General features: G+C 48.2%; 2 protein-coding genes across 5 annotated transcripts in view; one reads left to right on the top strand and one right to left on the bottom strand.

The window, feature by feature from the left end:
* Positions 1 to 512: 512 nt before the first annotated feature.
* On the top strand, positions 513 to 10,707 carry LOC122719837 (excitatory amino acid transporter). Of its 3 annotated transcripts, none has more exons than XM_043946045.1 (11): positions 513 to 1,049; positions 2,580 to 2,705; positions 2,830 to 3,037; positions 3,788 to 3,830; positions 3,908 to 4,167; positions 4,242 to 4,475; positions 6,962 to 7,156; positions 7,265 to 7,399; positions 7,511 to 7,619; positions 7,726 to 7,844; positions 8,548 to 10,707. In XM_043946045.1, the coding sequence occupies exons 1-11, from the start codon at positions 875 to 877 to the stop codon at positions 8,594 to 8,596; spliced, it is 1,653 nt and encodes a 550-aa protein (XP_043801980.1). In that variant the 5' UTR covers positions 513 to 874; the 3' UTR covers positions 8,597 to 10,707. The 3 variants fall into 3 exon arrangements, 2 of the variants coding, with proteins under 2 accessions (XP_043801980.1, XP_043801979.1); XR_006347687.1 differs by having other exon boundaries at positions 735 to 1,049; positions 7,726 to 7,995; XM_043946044.1 differs by having other exon boundaries at positions 735 to 1,049; positions 7,726 to 7,860.
* A 1,356-nt stretch (positions 10,708 to 12,063) lies between these two features.
* Positions 12,064 to 21,266, bottom strand: part of LOC122719797 (protein dachsous) — a 168,844-nt gene continuing 159,641 nt past the window's right edge. For both annotated transcript variants that reach the window (XM_043945950.1, XM_043945951.1), the window contains exons 13-17: positions 19,280 to 20,240; positions 18,929 to 19,214; positions 16,808 to 17,104; positions 14,660 to 15,122; positions 12,064 to 14,587 (exon numbers count right to left, since the gene is read on the bottom strand). In XM_043945950.1, the coding sequence (XP_043801885.1) occupies positions 12,154 to 14,587; positions 14,660 to 15,122; positions 16,808 to 17,104; positions 18,929 to 19,214; positions 19,280 to 20,240 (4,441 nt within the window). In that variant the 3' untranslated portion in view covers positions 12,064 to 12,153. The remainder of the gene's footprint in view (positions 14,588 to 14,659; positions 15,123 to 16,807; positions 17,105 to 18,928; positions 19,215 to 19,279; positions 20,241 to 21,266) is intronic.

Here is a 21,266-nt window from a genome sequence, read left to right as displayed (position 1 = left end):
TAGTAACCGGCCAGTTGGGGCTCATCCTTCGCGATAGAAGCATCGAGATCCGAAACGGCGAGCATCGAAATTCATCCGGATAGTTTTCCGCTCTCGATGTTCTCTTTTTAACCGCTTACCCGCTCACCTCGCCGATCGATTCTCTCCTCGTTTTACAAAGGAAAGTCACGCGACCCGCGAGCTATCCGGTGCACGCCAGGCGGCTATATCGGCCCAAGGTGCAAGGTGCTACCGCTCGGAAAGGTAACTGACCCTGTGCAACAACGCGAACGTTCGGGCTGAATCAACTCGAGGAGACCGGTGACCTCCGAAGCGGCAACATCGATCGCTCCTTTCTTCCAGACGTTCCGGGCTCGGGTTCGCGATTAACGAGGAAGTAAGTCGAGGGGAAAGAGAAGAGGAAAGGGAAGAGAGTGCGAATCCGGTGGAAGAAATTGCTGGAGGAGTTTGATCGCGAGCCGAAGGGAGAGAGAGAGAGAGAGAGAGAGAGAGAGAGTAACGCGAGGAGGGTATCGAGAAGGAAGCAACGCGATCATCGATCGGTGGCAACTTGACTCGAAGCAACGTCGAATCGGGTGCCGATATCGGTAAGATCTCTGCGCCGAAGGGCTCTCGGAAGGGCGGCAGCCTATTGGAACGTCCGGTGGGAGCGCGTGGTGATTACTCGTTCCGCACGGATTTTCCGAAACACCCCCAAAACGGCAACCCGTGGTCGTTGTGGTGTTGCCGGGGCCCCGCCGTTAACCGCGAGAGATCGCGAGAAGGGAACTTGGCAGAATCGGCGGGGCGATCGCCCAGAGGATCGGCCTCCTCGTGCGCGACCGGCTCCACCACCACCACCACCATCTACGCCGCTTGCTGGCGGCCTAGTGAAATGGAGGAGAAGTCCTCGGCTCGGTTCTCCGAGTACTTGTTCGCCAAGATGGATGGCCAGGACGTGTCGGCCTCTCAGGGTCCCCGTAAGGTGACCGCCGACACCAGAAAATTCATGCGGGAGAATCTTCTTCTCATAGTTACCCTTTCCGGTGTCCTCTTCGGCGTCGTGCTCGGTGAGTAATCCCCTTTCCAAACATCTCGTTCATCAAACGTCTCGTTAATTACCCCCTTTTTTTTCTTCTTTTCACGCGTTCACCCCATTTATTAATATCGCGATATGTCGAGTAAATGTCGATCGGTTACGCGACAGAGAAAACTTTCGATCGACTTTTCGTTCGACAAAGTGCGCCCCAGGTTCAGGGACTTTTTCATCCGTGAATACTCGATGTATATATATATATATATACATATATATATATATATAGAGAGAGAGAGAGAGAGAGAGATACGAAGAATGGGTTGAGTAGAAGGTATATACGTTACAAACGTGATATATTCTGGACAAGTACGATAGTACCATGCCAAAAGCATCCCCTACGCTTTCGTCCATTATGGAAAAGGGTGCCAAGGTCGAGGTTCGATCCAACTTTTTCCATCGTCGATCGATCGCGTAATCGTGGACGGAGCTCGTTTTCTTTTTTCCTCTTTCTTTCCTTCTCCCTTTCTTTTGTTCCTCTCGTCGCGGAAACGTCACGTGTCCAAATGTCGCGGATAATAAGTTAATAAGTGATCGCTGTGTGCGCGTTATTTAACGATCGGGGCTTCGTAATCGTTCGATCGATACGTAAACGTTCGATGACGTTTCCTCGAGAGATTGATCGCCGTAAAATTGACAATCGGGAAGGAACATATATATATATATATATATATATATATATATATACGGATTTAATAAGCTTCGAGAGAGAGAGCATCATCGAAGGAAACGATCTCCCTTTGAAATTAACGTACGTTACGTAAAACGTGACTGTATTATCCTGTTAGAAAGTTACCAATTATTGGCGAGAGGTTTCCTTCCAAAGTCTCATCTAATTAACTAACTAAGTGTCTTTCCGAAGCCGAAAGAATAAGCTCTTTCGTACGTAAGATAATATTTTCTTCCTTTTTTCTTTTTCTTTTACCCCCTCCTTTTCCCGAGTTGTACAACATTTTTCTTTTTTCTGGACTTTTAATTGCCACAGGAGGCAAATCTCCTTCGAATCGACGACGCAAAATCGTACGTTCGAATTACATTTTTAAATTCCTATTTATTTATTTATACGGCCATCGATAAAGCAATTCCCTCCCCCCCCCCCTTCCCTTTTCTTTTATAATTTCGTGCCGTCTATAGACGATCGACGACAATTTACAAAGTTATTCTCGTTTATCAAACTTGTCGTTGCCAACAATTTTATCGTCCACTTCTAGATACACACCACTTGTGCGTATCTTTTATTACGTTTAACCTCGTCGCTCGCTGTTGTATGGATATAATTTCTCCCTCTTTTTTCTTTTTTCTTTCTTCTTTTTCCTCACAGATAAGAATTTCAGAAGGTGAACTCGTTTTCGATCCCCCCGATTACGTTACTTCATCACGTTCACCTTGAATAGCCTTAAGCCTTCTAGAAGTCATAGGTAGTAGTAGTAGTATTAGTATTAGTAGTAGTAGTAGTAGTAGTAGTGGTAGCAGTAGTAGTGTGCGGTAATCTCGTTATTTTTTTCAGGGTTCGGTTTACGACCCTTGGGCCTCGGCGATGACGCAGTTATGTTAATCAGTTATCCCGGAGAGCTCTTCATGAGGTTGTTAAAGTTAATGATCTTACCACTGGTGATTGCCAGCCTTATATCGGGTAATTATACGTAACTTTATGCGTTATACGGAGGAAAAGGGGAGTAAATAAAAATTGGGGAAGAAAAAAAAAAAAAAAGGAATAAGATCGGAATGGAATCAAGTTTTTGACGGATAATTTTCAGGCTCGGCGAGTTTGAACGCGAGGATGAACGGGATGATCGCCGTCCGAACTTTGGTGTACTTTATACTCTCCTCCTTGTTGAACGCTGTCCTCGGTGTTGTCCTGGTTCTGCTCATTCATCCGGGTAATCCTGGAATTAGAAAATCGATCGCGACCTCGCACAATGGAAGGGCCGTGAACATCTTGGACAGCCTTCTCGATTTGGGAAGGTGGTATTACATTTTCCTCCCCCTCCCTCCCCCTCCCCCGAGAATCGCGGCGCGCTCTTGCTCTTTCGATAAACCGCGATCGATCACAGCTCGCTCGTTATTTCCGTGCTTTTGCGTCGACACGTTGAGGGGACACGAGCCGTTCCGGAATTTTCCTACGGATAAAAGTAGAATCCTTTGCTCGACGTGGGACGAGCAACGCTTGACTCGTTCCACTCTTCTCCTTAGGGATATATCGCGCCTCTCCCTTCCCTCCGCTCCTCTCCTTACTTCCCTTCATTTTCGATCGTTTCTCGTCGATTCCTACGCTCCCCTTCCTCTCCTGAACAAGGGAAGGATAACAAAATCAAATACTCTGGGCGACAATACTCTGGGGAACGATCGTTAATAGCGTGGTTCGATACGCCAACAGCGTTTCCCCCTCGTTTACACGCAACGTTATAAATTATTACGTATCCACGGTTATCGAAGAGGAGAATTAAGGTCGTCGCGATTTCACCACCGGTGAACTTCTCCGTGTGGCAGGATATCTATATCCATATCTATCCATCTATCCTCTAGGATGACAAAAATAAAATATATCGATCGGGTATATACGAGTACTTTATTTGCCAGTCCGTTTAAGCAACGCTTGCTCGCTATGCATGCATGCCATCCGCTAATGGAATTATATACGCCGTATATCGTCGATAAACCTATCTATCGATCGATTGCTTATTATAAAAAAATATATATATATATATGTTACAGAAATATGTTTCCGGATAATATATTCCAAGCAGCTTTTCAGCAGGTACGCATCTTTTCTTTTTGCGGTGAATAGAAGAATAAGAACTTTTGAAACAAAGAATGGAATGTTTCCCTTGGCAGGCACACACGGTATACGTTCCAAAAACGCCGCCCTTCCAGAACCTCACCTCGACGGTTTCGATATCCTCGGACGTTCTCGGTGACGAGGAATTGATGAGAGTGACGCAATACAGAAGCGGGACAAACACTCTGGGCATTGTTTTCTTTTGCCTGGTGTTCGGCACATTCTTGGGCACTCTCGGGGAGAAAGGCCAGATCGTGATCGACTTCTTCAAAGCTGTGTTCGAAGTGATCATGAGAATGGTGTCTACGGTGATGTGGTGAGTAAGAATATAAAATAATTTCTCGGGTATATGGAATAATACGATACAATACCGAATTAATTCGCACGCAGGATGACACCTGTGGGCATAACATCGGTGATAGCTGGGAAAATATTGGGCGTAGCCGACTTGGCGTTGGTGATGTCGCAGCTCGCCTGGTTCATCGTCACGATCGTGATCGGTGTGTTTTTCTATCAGCTGGTGATCATGCAGCTGATCTATTTGGCCTTCGTGAGAAAGAACCCCTTTAAATTCTACGCCGGCCTCGCCCAGGGTACACTCACCGCCTTCGCCATGGCATCAACGTGAGTCGTCGATCTTCGAACACAGCCCGACCTTCAGAGTTACCCACATATCGCCCACCTCACATGGCCTCGGTCGTCATCGTCATTTATTTCTCCAATCTTTTCTCCGACTCTTGGGTTCATCGCGAAAATTTTTAATTTCCCCGCTCCCCTGCTCAACTTGTCTCCTTCTTCCTTTCCTTCTTTTTTTTTTTTTTCTCCCCCACCCAACCCCTTTTTACATCGCGTCGTCGAAGAAATTGAAAAAAAAGAAAAAGAGGCGATCAAGACTCGAGAGAAACAGGTGGACGCATGGTCCGAATCGATTGATAGAGACAATATGTTTCAGCTAGCCGAGAGGAGGCGTTGCGAGGCCTTGATCCCCCACACACACGCTATTTCCCCTAGATTCGTCCATTGCCGTTCGACAACGTTAAGACCCGTTGTCGAACGTATCCCATCTTCTCCCTTCTTTCATTCGATCCCTCTTCGAAATCCCTTTTTCTACTACTACACGTTTTCTCTTTAATGTTTCTGCGTTGCTCGCGGGGGGAACTGTTCGTGACCAATAAGAGAGAGAGAAAGAAAGAAAGATAGAGAGAGAGAAAGAGAGAAAGGGAGAGAGGTATGCAGTTCCGGGTGGCACTTAGGATGCGGATACTCCCGGTTCTTTCTTTCGTAGCGCACGATCACGAACTTTCGGCTTCGAAACGAAATTCTTTCGTTTCGTTTAGTTTAATCTCCCCCCCCTCCTCCTTCACCCCGTTCACCGAAATTTCGATGACACTCGGGACGAAATGAGACTACCGACAGAGAGAAAGAGAGAGAGAGAGAAAGAGAGATAGAGATGTGATTTTTTATATAACCGGAAATCAGCTGACTCCGTGTCACCTGGACTGATCGTTGGCGTTGGAAGATTTCGAAAAGCTTCCGATCCGAATCTTCTTCTGCCCCTCTTACTTCTGTCTTCAGAACAGAAGAGCAGTAGTCGGGGCAGAGAGGAGGACGAAATCGTGGAAACGTAGCACGTAACGTTTCATCCACTTACATACGCCGCTTGGAAAAAATAATTTCCACGAATTTTAAGAGAGAGAGAGAGGAAAGCTGAAAAAAATATTGATTGCTCGTGTCGAGCCCGCTCTTCCAGGTTTGCCGGCGCCGTCCAGAACTGGCCAGAACTCACCCGAACCACGATCATACGATAATATATTTTTGTTCGACCGTTTCATTACCCGCGGATCACGCGAAGCAACGATCATTTTTTCAGTTTGTCCATCCGAAAGAAGCTTAACCATCCCCCGAGATGAAAAATCTCAAAAATCTCCTCCCATCCCCCTTCCTCCTTCCTTCCTTCCTTCCCCTTCTTCCTCCCCCTCCCTCCCGTTCCGTCCGATGCATCGTGGGACAGAGAAGGGAATCGCGTTTAAACAGCGTTTGCAATCGCTCGCTTCTTCTTTGCAAACCTTTTCCGTCCCATCATCGCGGCGCGATCAAGATCGAAAAAAAAAAAAAAAAAAAAAAAAAAAAAAAAAAAAAAAAAAAAAAACACGCCCCTGCAACGCCAATATCTAATTCAACTTATTTTCTATGTGGATTAACTTTTTCCAGAAGAGAGCGTACACAACTGTGCGTGATACACACTGTGACTGAGAGATACAGCTCTTAGCGTATCTGAACAGAGACTGTATGAATATCATGATGATGTATTAGAACACGCGCTGCACGCGGCCTTTTGCAGGTGGTTCAGAGACCGAGGGTGGCCTTGGTAAGTAATCGATGGCCGCGACATGAAGGTACATGCGATTGTCTGTTGCAGGATTTTAAAAAGCTTTTTTTCCCCTCCCTCCCCGAGAGATGCGATGGTGATGCGGGAGGCCGTCTTCCATCGACACACTGAGTTGATTAACCCTGGTTGATTTTCAGTTCGTATCGACGCGGTCATTCTGGTCGTTAGTCTCTCTATAAAGAATAGAAAAAAGATAAGAAAAGAAAAGAAAAGAAAAGAAAAGAAAGAAAGAAAGAAAGAAAAAGTAAAACCTTTCCGCCCATGAACAAACGAATCGTTTGTCCACCGAACGCTCTATCAATCGACGTAATCGATATATATATATATATATATATATATATATATATATATATATATATATGTATATATGTATATGTAACGGCGCGTGCTCTCTTCGAGAACTTCCTCCATCCGATTCCGTTCGATTTCGCTCGCTTCATCCATCTCATTCCACGTCTCGATGTTCCACGTCTCGTATCGTACGTATACGATACGGAGAGAGAGAGAGAGAGAGAGAGAGAGAGAGAGAAAAAAAGAATCATTAACGTTATTATTAACGTCGTAATCACGTTGTTATACTGCTACTACTAATACTATTATGCCAGAATGACCCACTCCTCCATGGACACCGGCTACGCAGCACGCAGAAATAATCTTTCTACTAATCTTCACTCGACTCGACCGCGTTTTCCTCGATTCTCCCTAATGTAGTTTTGTACAGGGCTGCCGCACTTCCCGTCACTTTTCGCCTGATGACGGACAAACTTCGAGTCGATCCTAGAGTGACCAGATTCGTTCTACCGATCGGTTGCAATATTAACATGGACGGGACGGCGTTGTTCGTGGCAGTGGCAAGCATATTCATCGCCCAGATGCACGGGATCGCTTTGGGCTTCGGTGAAATCATAACGGTTATGTGAGTAAACAATACTTTTTCTTTCTCTTCTTGTGTTTTATCATTTTGTCAGAGAGGTGTTTAAGATCGAGATGTTTAATTCGTTCCCTTCTTTCTCTTTCGTTCAAGTTTGACCTCCACCGCTGCGTCCGTGTCATCGGCGTCAGTCCCAAGCGCCGCTTTGGTCCTCCTTCTGGTGGTGTTGAGCGCCATCAACGCCCCCGTTTACAACGTCTCCCTTTTGTTCACCATCGATTGGTTCGTGTAAGTAACGTAAGTCCCGTTATCACTTTTCCTAAATAAAATTCGATCGCTCATCCAATGTTTTCTTTTTTTTTTTTTTTTTTCTCTCTCTCTCCTTTTCACGTGGTTCAGGGATCGCATTCGTACCACGAACAACATGTTGGGCGATTGCTACGCCGCCGCTGTGGTCGAGCAGTTGTCGAAAAAGGAATTGATGGCGCTGGATGCGGCAGCCTATCAAGTATGATCGATCGATACGAAAAACGAAGCGGACGGATACGCTTATTTATTTACGCTTGGGGAACGGAAACAGAGGTGTAATATCGTTCATGTGATTTCCGTTTCAGTCGGAAACCGTTTTGCCCACAACGATCGCGAACGGATGCATTTCCGCAAACAGGGTACCCGATCCCGACACCATCGTCGTCGAGATGCAAGACGACACGAGGATAGCCGGCGTCGCCAAGTAAACAAGCTTGTTGGTAGGGCTAGGCTATCACTTTGTAAGATCGCGATTTTCCTTCGTTTCTCTCACTCGTCGCTTTCCTATCGCAAAAAAAGAAAAGAAAAGAAAAAGATTTGCAAAATAATTCGATACACCAGGCATTCACCTCACGGTACGTAGAAACGTTTCTCTTCATTCTCTCTTCAACCATTTCACGTCATCGTCCGTGAGTGAATATAAGAAAAAGGAAAAGAAATTTTTTCGTAGCAAGCGCAATCACAACGATCCTTCTCGTAATTTTTCGACCTCTCGATCTTCGCGTAACGAAGCGAATTGCTTTCGCTGGACTCGACCGTTGTGAATCGCATTGCGTTTAAATCGTGAAGGGATTCGCGCACTTTCGTATCGACGAAAGTTGTTTCGAATTGCACTACGAACACTCCTGTACAACGCGAGAAAGGAATCGTTATCATTATTAAAATTGAAATTAATCGCGTGAGAATAATTCTGTGCATCGGTCGACCAACCACGTTTCGTACAACGTTCGTTCGTCCGTCATGCGATTACCTTCCATCATCTTCCACTGCGTATACATACATACATACATCTATATATATATATACTCATCGAGCTCATCACGCTTTGTTAAAAAGTGCCGCTTCGAATCGAGCACGTTAGCTAGCACGTGGGGCGTCATCATTTCGATCTTGTTGTTTCGTTTCAGCATCAGCGTGTTGCAGATACCGAGGAGCGTGACGGAAGAGACAGTTTGACCTGTGGCTTCGCTACGAAAACATAGTTTAGCTTTAAGTTACACCATCATCTAAAGAGAGAGAGAGAGAGAGAGAGAATGCGACGCGTTCATCGCGGGGATCAAAAAAGAAACAGTTCATCGAGAAGGAAAAAAAAAAAAGAAATGTTTTTCTACTCTATTTCTCTCCGAGTGTTGTAAAGAATTACGGCACTGCTGTCTCAAAAAAAAACGAATATCAAATAAGTAAAGTCAATATCGAGGAGTGCGCTACGCGATTTATCGTCGTTTAGTGCTATGCGAGCGTAGCAATAACTTTTGTAGTGGCTTCTTCGAGCGAGTTGAGAGGAGGAGAAAAAAAAAAAAAGAAAAAGAAAAAGAAAAAGAAACAAAAAAAAAAAAACATGTATGTATATCGCGAGATCATGGATTTTTGTTGTGCACTATGAAAATATCGAACGATCGCGTGAACAGCGTCGGACGTGGTGCCTTATTTTAACGTGGCATGTGCCATCCGAAAGTAGAATTCAATTTCTTTTCCGAGTTTTGTCGAGCGTAGGGCAACGTTTACTCATTGCCTGGTAAGAAAAAAAAAAAAAAAATAAAAAGAAAAAAAAGAAGAAAAAAAAATATATATATATATATATATTTTTCGTGACCGATCGTTGTACTGCCACAAAATCTTTTTTACGATGTGTGAGTCGATGATACGAATTTTACGAAACGTTTAATTATTCGAGAAACCTTCTTCTTCTTCTTCCTCTTCTTTTTCTTCGTTATCGAACAGACAATGAGTGAAAGGTTGCATGGCGCCACGATGACTTTATGACGCATGATCGATGTCCCTTCTATCAATATCCGATCGATCGTTGACGAAATACTTGGAAGAATATGTGAAAAAAAAAAAAAAAAAAAACAAACAAACTGTTTTGCGTAGCGTTAGAAATTCGTGATACGAATCGTCTAGCTATGAGTAACACGATGTAATTAATTATACGATTATACAAAACGTGTGCCGATATGTCAGCGGTTAACGTTCGATAAGAGATAATAACATCGTTCAACACTACCAATACACGTCGTAGTCGACGACATTTTGAAAGATAAAGTAGGTTCCTTTTTTTTTTTTTTTTTTTTTTCTTTTTTTTTTCTTAGCTTCTAACGTACCGAATTTCACTTGTGGACCATGGACAAGTGTAGATCGGTGCACAGAAATCTCTCGGCTGTCGATACGATACGACCAGTTTAAAATTCGAGAAACATTTTTAATCCCGAGATATCTGACGAAGGTACCGCATCTACGATTCTGCCTCTGTGTTTTCGATTGATGATCCTTGGGCCAATTTGTATTTCGAGGTATTACTGTTTGCCGACTTTGTAACACACATCCGAAAAAAAAAGAAAAAAAAAAAAAAAAAAAAAAAAAAAAAAAAAAAAGAAAAGACGATATAGAAGCGCTCGTGAAAGAGCAGTTTTAAGACTGGACATGCCATTTGAATTACTTACGATACATCGTTATAGAAGAATTCTGAAAAAGGGTTCGCTAATTTTAGGCACTAGAAACGTAGGTCGATACGTGTTCTCTCGTAGAGACTGTTTAAATGTACAAATTAACTGGATAAATAGTGCTTCGTAGTGAGCTTTTCGTCGCTTGAAAAACATTCGATTGAATGATTTTTTTTTTTTTTTTTTTTTTTTTTTTTTTTTTTTTTTCCATCGAGAAATAGTTGGAATAATTTTCGCGGCTTTCTCGCTGTTTTTTCCGTTGAACGCGTTCCTCGCTTATTTCCGTTCTCGAGCGATCGAATGGTATTTCCGTTCGATCGTTTCCTTTTTTTTTTTCAAAGTTTGCGATAACACGAATTCTCACGCATCAACGTTGAGTTTATTATTTACGATCGGATAGCGTATAGCTAGAATAGAAAGAGAGAGAGAGAGAGAGAGAAAGAGAGAGAAAGAGAGAAAGAGAGAGAGAGAGAGAGAGAGCGAGCGCTTTGCACTAATAACCCGAAAAGGGAGACAAATAGAGAGAAAGAATTTATCGAAAAAAAAAAAAAAAAAAAAATACTTGAAAGACTACGTGTGAATATACTTGTAAAGCTCAACGTGTTGTATTACAAGGTGCAAGATTTATACGAGATACACCCGTTGTATCGTACGCTTCTTTCTTCCCCATCTATTTCCCCGTTTTCGAGATTTCGTTTTTTTACCTTTTAGCTTTCGAGAATATATATATATATATATAAAATAAACACAAATTTATCAAATTCCTAAAAAAATTCATTTATTTAAGATTCGCCGTGAAGCGAATCGTTGGGGTGGCGGGGCTCACAGAAGAGTCTTTGTACAGAGTTGTCCTTTTTCTTTTTTTTTTTTTTTCCTTTTCTTTCTTTTATACAAAATACGACATATCTATTTTCTAATTATTTCATCGTTATATGTATACACGCACGTGTACCTGGCTGGGAATCACTTTTTTCCGTTACGTCTAACAAGTTCTAAAAATTCCGTCGAAAAAACAAAAAAAAAAAAAAAAAAAAAAAAAAAAAAAAACGAATACGAAAAGTGACGAAACAAAACGGATCGATCGATTCGCTCGCAATTTCGATCCAAAGTTCAACATCGTCGCAACGCTCGAAAAAAATTATATTAACACGTTCGAGCGATCGACCGATTTTCCCGTTTCGTTCTTCGATTAAAAAAAAAAAAAAAAAAAAAAAAAAAATTAGGTCACTGCACAGTCTTACGTTTCAACGGGCACGGTACAAAGGTATGAGCATCGAACAGTGAACAGTCTATCCTTTTGATTATACATATACATATAAAAGGCGCGTCAGTTCTTCTTTTCCCTTTTCTTCTTCTTCTTCTTCTTCTTCTTCTTCTTCTTCTTCTTCTTTCTTTTTTAATCATTCGTCGAATGAGTATTATTTACACGAGCTCACTTAGCGGCTACGAGTACGATTTACGGACTCTTTTTTATTTACAAATAAATCGAGTATTATTTTCACTATCGATCGATCGATCGATCGATCGAAACGGCAAGCTAGCACGACGATAGACTTTCTAGAAAAATATCGCGCCTCTTGTCCTCTCGCGAATCGTAACTTATCGAACAATAGGTACGCTAGGATTCTTTACGCGAACGTAACGGAGAAAAAAAAAAAAAAAAAACGATCGATTATCTACAAACGCTCGATATTTCGATTCTAGACGCGTAAAACAGGTTTCTATCACGAGGAAAATAAAATATATGTATATATATGCACCTTTGCACCTTCGAGAATCCCGGCGAAGGTTAGTCAAACTTAACGATCTCTAATCTCTATTTTACACACGCTTCGCAAATCGGAAATCACGCGGAATCGAGCGTATCACACACGCACACACACACACAACACCCTCGAATGAAATTGGATCGTTTACACATCTAAAAAAAAAAAAAAAAAAAAAAAAAAAAAAAAAAAAAAAGAAATCGCTCGCAACTTTCGAATCGCTATTACATCATGTAAATGTGTACAATCGACGCTTAATAACAATTACGTTGGTAATGACAAACGCGAGGATAATTGGAAACGGAGGTTAAATCCTCAACTCGGCGTCGGTAACCGGGATACCCCTGTTGGCGCTTTGGCCGGACCTTTGGGTGGCGGGTGGCACCAAAGGGCTGATGCTGGGACTTCTGGTGGCTAGGGGGGAGAGGGACGGGGAAAAGCTCGGGCTGAGAGCGGCCGAGGGGAAGGTGGAGGCATCGTGGCTGATGGGGGACCTGGGAAGGATGCCTCTGGCCAGCGCGGGGGCCGCCAACGACCTGGGGGCAACTGAAGTGAGCAACGGCGGGGGCGGCGCTTTATGTACAGACTTGGTCTTGCCGCTGCTCCCCGAGTTGCCGCTCTGAACGCTCGCGGCGTCGTCCTTGAGCCTCGCGATCTCGCTGAACACGTGGGCCAACGGTTGATAATGGGGGCCCCAGTCGAGCAAATAGTCCCAGTTGTACGATCCCGTCAACTCCTCCTCGCTGTGCACGATCGAGCTCAGGGAACCGTTCATGGACGGGCCGCCCGGAACTTCCAGGCCCGACATCGGCCTGCCCGGCTCCCCGATCTTCCCGTAGATCAGGGTGGCGATGTCCGCCTCGGTTGCGGCCTCGTCCTCGAACAGGTGCAAGCTGTCGAGGGGCAGGGCTTCGGGCGGCCTCCTCGGGGTGCCCGCGGGGGGGTCGACGATCCCGAGCCTCGCCAAATATTCCTGAGTGTTGTGCACCGAGAGGTCGCTGGCCGAGTCGCCCGTTTGCTGCCCCTCGTTTATCATTCGGATCTCCTCGTCCTCCCCGTCGTCCTCGGCCGAGCCTCGCCCCGACGAGCCGGATTGATCGCTGCCCGACAACTCGGAGGTGGCCTGTTGCTGGCCCGACTGGCCCGACGTTCCGTACGGCGGTATCTCGTCGTACTTCGGAGGCGCGAATTGGCACGAGGCCCCGCCACCCCCCCCGTTCCCGTTCCCCGACCCCCCGTTCCCCCCAGCCCCCACCCCGCCCACGCTCCGGATCGGTATCGTATCGAAAGCGCTCGGATCCACGTAGCTGTTGGACGCGGTCGCGTTGCTCTCCCCGTTCAAGCCTGGCTTGGCCCCGGCTTTCTTGTGCCTTCGGTTTCGAAGGTGAAGGTAGAGGAAAACGGCGCCGAAGGCGACCACCAACAGAAGCAGAGCGATCAACAGACCCAACGCCCAATCGGCCAACCCTCCCGACGTCGCCACGGCCATGTTGCTCCTGTTCCTCTTGTCCTCGCCGTTTTTCTCGCCCCCGTCGTCGTCGCGGTCGTCGTCGTCGTCGTCGTCGTCGTCCTCGTCCTCGTCGGCCGAAGCCCCTGCTGCGTCGTTCGGCGTGGCCAAAGGCGGGGCGCCTCCTCTCGCCCCTTCGCTCGCCTCGCTCCCGTCCGTCAACGCGATCTCGACCACGGTCATGTTCGACAACGAGCCCTGCCTACCTGAACTCGCGCTCACCACCAACCTCGACGACTCCTCCACGTCGGTGTCGAGGTGCAGCAACTTTTGCTTCACGATCAACGCGCCCGTAGTGCGATTCAACTTGAAGTACGGGTGCTGGGAGGTGAGTTGGTAAACGACCCTGCCGTCCGGCCCCTTGTCCCGATCCGTGGCCGTCACGTGGCCGATCACCGTCCCCGCCGCTATCCTCGCCCCGCTCCTCATCCCGAACCTGTACATCCTCTCCGTGAACTGGGGATAAAACTCGTCCCTCGACTCGATCTCCACCCTCACCCTGACGGCCGCCGTCCGGCCGCCCGTGTCGGTCGCGCGCAGAGTGAACGCGTACCTGTTCCGCAGCTCGTAGTCGAAGACGGCGCGGGTCGTAACCGTGCCGGACTTGGCGTCCACGGCGAACAATCTCCAACTGTCGTCGATGTCGGAGAAACCGGTGGCCGCGGCCGACACGATGGAATAGTTGAGCGCGCCGAATATGCCGCGGTCGAGGTCCGAGGCGCGGGCCGAGAACACGGTGGTCCCGATCGGCTCGTTCTCCCCGACGAACTCGAGGTACTCGGGCACGGGGAACTTGGGCGAGTTGTCGTTCACGTCCTCGAGACGGACGCGGAGCCTGGTCAAGGCGCAGAGGGGGGTGGTCGGGTCCGTGTCGCACGCCATCACCACCAGGTTGTGGACGTCCGGCTCGAGATCGCAGTCCAGCGTCGCGTTCACGAGCACCGCGCCCGTCCCCCTGTCCACGCGGAACAGGCCCCCGTCGTTCCCGGACGTGATCTCGTACACCAGGCTCGCGGCCGGGGTCCCCGCGAGATCGTCGTCCTTGGCGCGCAACACGGCCACCGTCGCCCCCCGTGCCGCGTTCTCCTTGATCGACACCTGGTGCACGTCCTCCGGGAAACGGGGGTAATTGTCGTTCGCGTCTTCCACGGTGACGATCACCGTGACGGGCTCGTCCCCCACCAGGGATCCGGTCGTCGCGTTCTCGTTCCTCGACCCTAATCGCAAAACGTATCTGCAAGAAGAGAGGGGGGAAAAAGCGAGTGAGAGAGAGAGAGAGATCGGTGAGATAATTTCGATCCCTTACCTGTCTCTCGTCTCCCTGTCCAACGGCTTGGACAGGATCAACCTTCCTCTCGACACCTCGAACGTTCCACCGTCGTCCCCGGCCACGATCGCACCGTCCAAAAGGTCCACGTCGGACAACCTCATCAGCGTGGTCCCCCTCCAAGTGTTCTCCTTGGCGGTGATCTTGTACTCTTTGCCGGGCGAGTTGCTGCTCTTCAAACTGGTCAATCGAACGACGACCGTGCACACGGACGACGCGGGCGGTTTCCCGTAATCCTCGGCCACGATCGCCAACTCCACCTCTTTGGGCAACGGCCTCGGTATCGCGGTGCGATTAACCGTCACAACACCGGTCACGGGATGAACCGAGAAACCTTTGGTGGCTCTCAGCAGATGGTATCGCACCCGACTGTTGTCCTCCGTGAGATCGTCGTCGGTCGCGTTCACCGTCGCGATCTCTTGCAACTCTCCTCCTCGTCCCTCTGCTCGAAAGAAGCGGGAAAAAATAAAAAAAACGTAGATAGGGAGAGAGAACGAAGAAAGAGGCGAGAAAACGGTGAAAAAAGGTGGAATGGTGGATATTGCTTGGAGGGGGGAAATCGATCGGCGTTCGTACCGAAACGAAACGAAACGAAACGAAACGAAACGAAACGAAAGAGAGAGAGAGAGAGAGAGAGGATTATCGTGGAAGGAGACAAAGATGGAGGGATCACGGGCACGGGGTCGAGGTACCCCTCCATCTCTTTTTGTCGGAGGTAGCGTCACGTCCTCGAGCAGAACCACCACCGACCACGATTCTTTCTTTTCTCGGTAAAGGAGAGGAGGATAAGCCGTCCTGACATCGGCCTGAACGGAAGTATGAAATAATAACCAGTTATATAAATCGCTGGTCCGAGCCGTGGGGCCAGCAGGATGGAGAGCCAGGTTCGCGGCTACAAAAATCATTTCGATGCGTTTCAAATCGTCGGATAACTCGGCATTAATGTGCCAAGTTCCGAGCTAAAGCGAAAAAAAGAAGAGGAAAAGAAGGGGATGGGAGGGGAGGGGGGGGGCTGCAATAAAACTCGCAGCCCTTTGGGAAGGATATCCGCGAGGAGGTGAGGAGGAGGTAAGACGACCTCGAAGGAAAGGGGGAATCTTAACCGAGAAAGTGAGAGACAGGTTACTCTATAATTATCGCGAGGTGCGTATGATCGTGGAGTTATATACGCAGTGGTGGTTCGCGACGCATCGACAAAACGAAATGGGACGAATTCGCTTCGTTTCGTGATCCCCTTCCCTTCGCCTCGACAATTTAATAATAAATCGGTATTTCGATAATAATCGTCCGTTTATCCACCACCGCGACACGAGCGATAAGATGAGTTTCGACGTTATCGATCGATCCCCTCCTCCTCCTATTCGAGAATCTACTCGCGGAGGGAAGAATCTACTGGAAAGGAGGAGGAGGAGAAAGATGCAAATTCGCGAAGCAGAAGTCGCCGTGGGAGCTCCCCCCCCCCCCCCCCATTCCATCCACTCTTTCCACGTCCACCTCCTGCCAATCCAGACCTTCCCCTTGTCACCCCCCTACCGCCCACCCAAATGCACCATTAGGCGCGGGCCTATGTATTTTTAATAAGTTTCGAGAGTGTTCGAAGCCGGCGATCTCGGGTGGCGGTTGCAGCGAAGGCGGCTTTTCGGCTGCCTCGCAAACGGTGTCCTCGCGTTTATTTATGTGTCCCCCATCGTTCCTTCCCCCTACCAACCTCGTCGTCCCCGTCTTTCCCATTCCTTTCCCCTTCTCCCTCTCCCTCCTAATTCCTTCGCTTCGAGAGTAGCTCCGCTGGCTAGCTAGCTTTTCATCGATCCCCTTCTTCTCTCTCTCTCTCCCTTCCTTTTCGTTCTTTTCGTCATCCTTCCTCCCCGCCTCCTCCCCCTCTCTTTCCCGCGTTTTATCCCGGCGCGGTGTCAATTCGAGTTTGGAACACGGGCAACAAGACAACGCGTGTCTACTAAAAACCAGTTTTTAAACTCGCGTTTATTTCGCGCCGAGTGACTCGCCTCGCCTCGCTTCGTTCCTCTTCCATCGAACGGGATCGATCGAACGGAATTTCCCGCCCCCGCGAGAAACAGTTTCAAGAGTTTTCCAGGAATTGTAAAAGTGGTAGGGGAGGAAGAAACTTACCGGGCAAGGTGGCGATGTAAGCGGACTGCTGGAATCGCGGCGCGTTGTCGTTGAGATCCGTGACGCGGACGATCAAGTCCGTGGTCGCTTCGTGAATACCGTCGCTCGCGATTACTCGCAGGCTGTATTCGGACCGCGTCTCGGCGTCCAAGCGTCTCCGGAGGACCACCTTGCCTCCGTATCTATCGATGCTGAAGGGGCCTGGGTCGGTCGCGTTGCCGAATCGATAGGTCAAGGCCGGGGAACTGTCCACGTCGTTGGCCGTGATCGTGGTCAACACGGTCCCAACCGCCGTACCTGTGGAAAAATCTAACGTTTACAACCGGCCGAGAAATAAACAACAACTTCACCGATGGTGTGCCTTTTCCTTCGTCCTCCTGGAGCCTGGCCTGGAACTCACAACCGGACGATCATTCGCGATATACTACTCGTATACGCGTGTGCGTGTGTACATATATACAAGCTCTTCCGCGAAGCTAAAGACAGTTGGAGGGAGTCGCGTTCAAAATGCATCGAATCCTCGCTTATCGCTTCCCTCTATCTCGCTAGTGCCGAGAAGAACGCTCGGCCGGAGAAGTATTCGTAGGATCGTAGGCCAGATAATCTCGTGGCCAAATTACCACCACCGCCGTCATCCTGGCCGAACAATAATAAAGTAGAGGAGAGTCTTGAGATAGAAGGGAAAACGGGGAATGGGACCAGGTTGTGCACCGTTCTTCCCTCGTAAATTTCACGGGTGGATCGTTAAAGTGGCGTAAATCGGTTTCGAGAGCGGTCCTCGAACGAACGCGTGGAAGCCGAAACAAAGATCTCTCTATCGGGCGTGGTAGCGATATTGGGGTAAGGGGAGGGGAGGGAGGCGTACAAATAATAAATTCGCGTCGGATCTCGCTACATCTTCCCTAAGTTACATCGCGGTAATTCTGATTACCGGAGGTCTCAGGTAAATACGAGTGTACGCCATGTCGGCGGTGTGTACTCCTTGTACGGGAAACGCGCTCGTCGGTGGTCTACCATTGTTTCCATTTCTCGTGTCACCAGCAGCCACTTTCGGAACCGGATGGATTCGATCCATCCTCCCGATTAAATCCAATCCCTCGAACCTCTCGTTTTACGCCCCCGACATTTAAATTGTTAAAAACAAAATTCAGATCTTTTGTAATCTTCTAGTTTAGTTTTAATGGATCGTTTTCTTGTCGAGCGAATTAAAAGATTACGGTGAAAAAGAAACCAATGGGAAAAATTAAATTACATTACGAGGCGTTATTTAAATCTCGTCGATAAAACGCGAAGAGAGAGAGAGAGAGACGTTTCGATCCGATTTTGTTCGAACGTAAACGTTGGACGCTCGTCAAACTCGAGTACCCGTTCCATTGAATCATACCTGTCAATGGAGGAACGATACGAAACGGAGAAGGAAACAAACAGGAAGGGAGGGAGTTATCCGAACGGGGACGTTCGCAGCCTCGCCTAAGTTATGCAGATTGTTCCGAACAGTTGGACTTTAATGCCGGCATAAATCCTTTGCCACTTAACTTTATACTTGGAGAGTAGTGGTGGTACGCGCTCCCACCTTGAAATACTCGCGCCCCTTCCTTCTTTTTTCTTCCCCCTATTGCTTTCACTCTCTCTCTCTCTCTCGCTCTCTCTCTCCTCCGCGCACGATCGTTTCGTTTCTCACGCGACGAAAGTAGTCCCTAAATCTCGGGCGAATTAAGATTGGCGAATTTTACGCAAAATCGAATCGTAAACAGTTTCAACTTTGTAATAAATAAGAAAATTGAATCTTTCCCTCGCGGAGAATATCTCGCTTATTCTCCAATTTATTAGACAATTAGGTTAGAAAACAAGGCCGTTATCGAGCGGCAACCTGCTCGCCAAGGAGTTAATTGCGAGCGACAACAGCGCGGATCGAAATTAAAGAGGTGTACGCGTGTTCGCGTCGTAATTTGTCCCCCAGCGGTCGCGAACGGACGGAGGCTAATAATCGGTCGGTTAACCTTCGTCCGGGATCGTTACGCGGCGATTAATTGGAACGTTTCCATTTCCGAGGGAATTGGAGGAATTTCAACGTTGAAAGCAACGTTGGGGTCGGTCGAAAAATCGAAAGAAACCGCTTACCTTCCGAAACGGAGATGATACTGTGCTCCGGAAACGTCGGTTGATTGTCGTTGATGTCGATCACCCTGACGCTGAGCGCAGCCGTCCCGGTCAACTGGGGATTCCCTTGATCCGTCGCGATTATCGTCAGCCTGTACTTTTCCCGAATCTCCCGATCCAGGACGATGTTGGTCCGAACTATTCCGCTGTAAGGGGGGCTTATGGTGAACGCGTTGTCCGGATTCCCGTCCACGATGTGATACAGAATTCTACCGTTCATCCCTTGATCCGCGTCGCTCGCCGAAAGCTGGGCAAGAAAATCGACGAGACACGACAAATTTCTTTCCCTTCGTTCCTTCCTTCCTTCCTTACCTTCACGACAAAGTCCCCTTTCACGTTCCCCTCAAGAACGGTGGCCGAGTACTGGGCTTGGGTGAAAATGGGCGGATTGTCGTTCACGTCCGACACCTTGACCACCAGCTTGACGTACGCTTCCAAAGGGTCGGGGCCGCTTGTCCTCGCGGCGACCGTCAACACGTGCTTCGAACTCTCCCTAGGCTTCTCCCTCGATCGTTGCCCGCCCTCCACCAACGACCTCGCCCACGAATTCGTCCTGCCCCCCTCCTCCTCCTCCAGCCCCTCCTCCGCGGGCCTCACCCTCGCGTCGCTCCACGATTCCGCGTCCAACCTCGAGGGATCGTTGACGCGGATCGAGCCCGTGTCCTCGTCGATCGCGAACGTGGCCAACTCGTTGCCCGACCCGAGCGAGTAGGACACGCGCTGCCTCCTCCCGTCCGAACGCACGGCCGTCACTCGGATCACCTCGGTGCCGGCCGCGCAGTTCTCCGCAACCACCACCTCGTACGTCTCGTTCTGAAACTTCAACACCGGCGCCAAGTCGGCCAGGTCCCCCACCCGCAACTCGATCAACCCACGGGCGCTCCTCGGCGGATTACCCTTGTCCCTGGCCACCACCTCCAAGTGGTACGTCTTGCCGTTGTCCTGGGAGAGGGACAAGGCCGCGGTCACGGCCCCGGTGCTCGGGTGTATCCTGAATTTCGGCTTCTCCTGCTCGTGGAGGAACGAGTACACGATCTCGCCGTTCGATCCCTCGTCGATGTCGGTCGCCACCACGCGCACGATGTTCTTCTCCGGCTGAGTGCCGATCGACACCCGGGCACGGAAAGGATACTCCTCGAACACAGGCGCGTTGTCGTTCACGTCGCTCACCCGTATCTCCACGGGGATCCTGCTGCTCCTCGCGTCGTACTTGCCGCTGTCCGTCGCCACCACCACGAACTTGTACGAACTCTGCCGTTCGCGGTCCAAAGGGCTGCGAACCGACCAATTTTCTTATCTCTCTCTCCATTTTTTCAAACAGGGGAAGGGGGAGGCGAAGGGAAGGGAAAGGGTTAAATCGCGCCGAGCTGAGGAGAAACAACTACTACGCTACGCGCCATAGCTAGACCACCCTCTCTCTACCTAGACATAGCTTTCCTCCACCGATATGTCCGAGAAACGGCAACATCTTTGAATTCTCACTCTCTAGACATAGCTTTCCTGCACCGATATGTCCGAGGAACATCTTCGTCAAATTCTCACTCTCTACCCCCTAGACATAGTTTTCCTGCAACGATATATATCTGAAAAATGGCAACATCTTTGTCGAATTCCCACTCTCTATCCGCTAGACATAGCTTTCCTGCACCGATATATCTGAGAAACATCTTCGTCGAATTCTCACTCTCTACCCCCTAGACATAGTTTTCCTGCAACGATATATATCTGAAAAATGGCAACATCTTTGTCGAATTCTCACTCTCTACTCCTTAGACATAGCTTTCCTGCACCGATATATGTCCGAGAAACGGCAACATCTTCGAATTCTCACTCTCTACCCCCTAGATATAGTTTTCCTGCATCGATATATATCTGAAAAATGGCAACATTTTTGTCGAATTCTCATTCTCTATCCGTTAAATATAGGTTTCCTACACCGATATATCCGAGGAACATCTCTACCCCCTCTCTCTACCTCCTAGATATAGTTTTCCTGCACCGATATATCCGAGAAACATTTTCGTCGAATTCTCACGATATATGTTTGAGAAACGGCAACATCTTCGAATTCTCACTCTCTACCCTCTAAAGCTTTCCTGCACCGATCTGAGAAATCTATCTCATTCTCTACCTATTAGATATAGCTTTTCTGCATCGATATATGTTATGCATCGATATATATAGATATAGGTTTCCTGCACCGATATGTCCGAGAAACATTTTCGTCGAATTCTCACGATATATGTTTGAGAAACGGCAACATCTTCGAATTCTCACTCTCTACCCTCTAAAGCTTTCC

Source organism: Apis laboriosa, unplaced genomic scaffold (assembly GCF_014066325.1).
Source record: "Apis laboriosa isolate Shangri-la unplaced genomic scaffold, ASM1406632v1 scaffold9_cov152, whole genome shotgun sequence".
NCBI classification, from domain to species: domain Eukaryota; kingdom Metazoa; phylum Arthropoda; class Insecta; order Hymenoptera; family Apidae; genus Apis; species Apis laboriosa.
The sequence above is the reverse complement of the archived record's forward strand: the minus strand, read 5'-3'. Positions and strand labels throughout refer to the sequence as shown.

Excerpts from the sequence above, each read along its gene's own strand:
- LOC122719837 (XM_043946045.1), top strand. The coding sequence starts at position 875 with ATGGAGGAGAAGTCCTCGGCTCGGTTCTCCGAGTACTTGTTCGCCAAG. Across the intron at positions 3,831-3,907 it reads TCCAAGCAGCTTTTCAGCAG|GCACACACGGTATACGTTCC; the intron begins GTACGCATCTTT and ends TTCCCTTGGCAG. Across the intron at positions 7,157-7,264 it reads GGTGAAATCATAACGGTTAT|TTTGACCTCCACCGCTGCGT; the intron begins GTGAGTAAACAA and ends CTTTCGTTCAAG.